Source organism: Sciurus vulgaris (genome assembly GCF_902686455.1).
Source record: "Sciurus vulgaris genome assembly, chromosome: 16".
Lineage (NCBI taxonomy): Eukaryota > Metazoa > Chordata > Mammalia > Rodentia > Sciuridae > Sciurus > Sciurus vulgaris.
The window spans coordinates 14,432,459-14,435,987 of record NC_136477.1 but is presented as its reverse complement, the minus strand read 5'-3'; the positions used below and the strand labels follow the sequence as shown (position 1 = coordinate 14,435,987).

At 40.9% G+C, this 3,529-nt stretch overlaps 1 protein-coding gene across 1 annotated transcript; it reads right to left on the bottom strand.

Moving 5' to 3' along the window:
- Window positions 1–871: 871 nt before the first annotated feature.
- Window positions 872–1,834, bottom strand: LOC306647109 (olfactory receptor 7C2-like; the record flags this gene model as incomplete). Its single annotated transcript, XM_079116130.1, has 1 exon — window positions 872–1,834. One exon carries the CDS (start codon window positions 1,832–1,834, stop codon window positions 872–874), a length of 963 nt encoding a protein of 320 aa, XP_078972256.1.
- Between the last annotated feature and the right edge of the window lie 1,695 nt (window positions 1,835–3,529).

Below are 3,529 nucleotides of genomic sequence, written 5' to 3'. Positions count from 1 at the left end.
CCCGTAGTTCATAAGACTGATTATATAATTTTGGAAAACTAGAAGAGAGGAATGTGAGTGTCCCAGTAAAAATAAAAGACAAACCTTTTGGCAGAAGTAAATGTTAATTACCTTGATTTGATCATCACAGGTTGTACACATGCATGGAGATATCACACTGTGCCCCAGAAACATATACCAGTATCATGTATCAATAAAATTACAAATGCCCATTCCTTAGCGTAGATGACTGAAAAAGGAAAAGCTCAGTTCTATTGATACAAAATCACAATGAATGTTGGATAGTATACAGGTGACCTAATATGTTGCATCACAAACAGTCTTTAGCTTGGAAGGAGCCCAAAAGAAGATGATAAGAATGAGTTGTCCTAAAACCCTCAAAGGTATCCGCACCATTTAGTGAAAGGGGCCACACTCTCTGGTCTCCAGTGTGGTGTACACTGTGATTCATGAAAGACGTGCATTGAACTTTTCTCTGAGAGGCATCATCTTGCTGAGGACTCTCCCCATGGAAATGTTAATAACCCTGATTTGATCCTTACACATTGTGCACATATACTGATCATCACAGAGTGCCTCATCAAGATATACCATTATTCCATACCAATAAGAAATGTATAAAAGTAAAAAACCGAATTGATGTTGCAGATAACAGAGAATGCTCAGTTGAGTTCATACAAAGTTGAAATGATTTGTTAGTTAGTAAAAAGGAAGATACAATATGTAGCAATATGAACAATTTTTAGGGTGGGAGAATCCCAAAGGAAGATGCCAAAAATGAGTTGCCTTAAAATACACAAAGCAGAGGTAGCCAGAGCATTGGATGGAGAGGGTGAGGCTCTCTGGTCTCCAGTACGGAGCATATTGTGACTCATGAGAGACGTGCATCAAACCTTTTGCTGAGAGGCACCATCTTGCTGAGGACTCTCCCCAGGGCCACCTTGATGTCCCTGTTCCTCAGACTGTAGATGAAAGGGTTCAGCATGGGTGTGACCATGGTGTACATAACAGAGGCCATCAGACTCATCCGGGAAGATAATGTGGCTGCAGAACTGAAATAGACCCCAAAGCTAGTGCCGTAGAACAAGGAGACCACCAGGAGGTGAGACCCACAGGTGGAAAAGGCTTTGTACTTGCCTCTGTCTGAGGAGATCCTCAGGATGGAGGAGAAAATCTGAGAATAGGAGAGGAGGATGCCAGTGAGAGGGAAAACACCCAGGATGATGGCCACAGAGTACAGGACTACATTATTGATGAGGGTGTCAGAGCAAGCGAGCTTCAGAACTTCAGGAAGATCACAGAAAAAGTGAGGGATTTCCCTGTTTGTGCAAAAGGACAGCCTCAAAATGGTCAAGGTATCTGGGAGGGGGCCCAGGATACTGATCAACCAGGATCCCAGAGCCATGAGCTGACAGAGTTGTGGGTTCATAATGGCCACATAATGCAGGGGGTGACAGATGGCCATGAAGCGGTCATAGGCCATCACTGCCAGGAGCAAATTGTCCTGACATGCAAACACAAAGAAAAAGCAAATCTGTGAGATGCAGCCTGCAAAGGTGATAACTCTGCTCTGAGTCTGGATGTTCCTCAGAGCCTTGGGGATGGTGGTGGAGGTGAATCCAATGTCAGCCAGTGACAGATTGGAGAGGAAGAAGTACATGGGCGTGTGCAGGTGGGAGTCTGAGATGGTGGCCAGGATGATGAGCAGGTTCCCCAGCACAGTGACCAGGTACATGGAGAGAAGCAGGCCAAAGAGGAGGGACTGCAGTTCAGGATCATCTGTGAATCCCAGGAGGATGAAGTTTCCAGCCCCTGTATGGTTTTCTGTCTCCATGATGCTGGTGTGTTTTCCAGAAGGAGGAAGAGAAGGAACTCAAAATTTACTTCAGCCAGCAGCTCAGGATGTTGAGGCAGAACATCTCACTTTGAAAGGAAGCCCCAGCAACTTATCGAGATCCTGTTTCAAAATAAAAAATTACAAAGGAACTGTGCATGTTGCTCAGTATTTAAGCACCCCTGGGTTCAAATCATGGCACTTTATAGAAAACCAAATCATAGAAGTCTTTCCAGATAGGGATTTCCCAGGATGCCCCAATATCTTCTATGGAAACCTTTGGAACATAGGAGATCGTTTATTTTTGTCTTATCATTGGGTCTTTCTGCTGCCATGTTTCAATTATTTTTTAATCCCCCAAACAAAGAAACAAGTCAAGACCTGTCTCTAGGTCAGTGGTTATCAAAGGGTGTCCCCAGGAGTAGCTACCTGGGAATCATGTGAAATGTGCATTTTCATGCCCACCTGACCACCTGAACCTCACATTCTAGGTGAGAAGCAGCCCTCTCTTAGGAAGCCCTTGCAGGATTCAGATGCAGGATACACCTGTTTAGGACCCAGGGCTCCAGGGCTTACCTGCACCCTCAGCGCTCCTCCATCCCCAGGTGCTCTGCTGTGTTCTGCCTCATGAAAATGGGAATGAGCATCTTCTAGTTCCAGGCAGGCTGACCTGTCGTGATAAGGCTCTCTGTCTTACTGTGCTTCTTTCTTGTGATTTCTACATGTCTTATCCTTTGGACATTGAGGTCCTTTTGCTAGAAATGTCAACAGCTTCTGGTATTGCTATTCTATTTCTATTTTATTTTAATCATCACTCTAGTATATAGATTCAAGAATCATGGAATGTCTAAATAGAGAAATCCCAGAGTTTCTAAATGTAAGCATGAATCTTATGCACCTTAAAAGAATCACCTCGAAATATTCTGTCATGTGGAAATGGCTCTTCAAACCTTTCCCACTCTGGATGCTTGCTTTCCTAATTTTCTTTATGAAGAAGACAGGTAAGGTGAATTTTAAGTTCATATTTTCTTCTCTTATGATAATCTGCAGATGATTTTTGCAGGTTCTTAAAAATTCAGGTATTTTCTCTGCCACCTTCATATGAATAAGTGATTAAAACTGATCACATATGAGGCTGCCAGGTTCATAGTTAAAAAAAATATCCATCTTCATCTTGTATTTAAGAGTAGACAGTGTCACCTAGCAGTATTTCCCTCAGAGTTTTACTCCTAGTTCCAGTTTATTCTTGTAGATGAATATTAGAATCAGGCTACTTTTAAGGAAAATATTACTTTAATTAAATTTAAATTAAATTAATTTAAATTATTATTTAATTAATTTAAATTATTACTTTATTGGAAATGTCCTTAAAATTTTAAACTAAGTTGAAAAGTTGTGAATCTGCACAACATTCAGATTCTGATATTAGTAGTGAGAATTTACCTACAGGTAGTTCAATCCCTTTGTGGGTAAAATTTCCCAGTTTTGAAGAGAAAATGAGGATTATGTTCATTTCTTTTTAATCATATTGAGTGTGTTTTAGGTTTAATGCTGTTAAGAATGATTGTCCCTACATTATATCTACTGTTGGGATTATATCCAGAAAGTGTTTGGGTTTTATTTTGTGGTTGTTGATGAGGTAGCATATAGTTTTTCTGGACTGTCTCACTAATTTCATAATTTTTTTGTAATAGT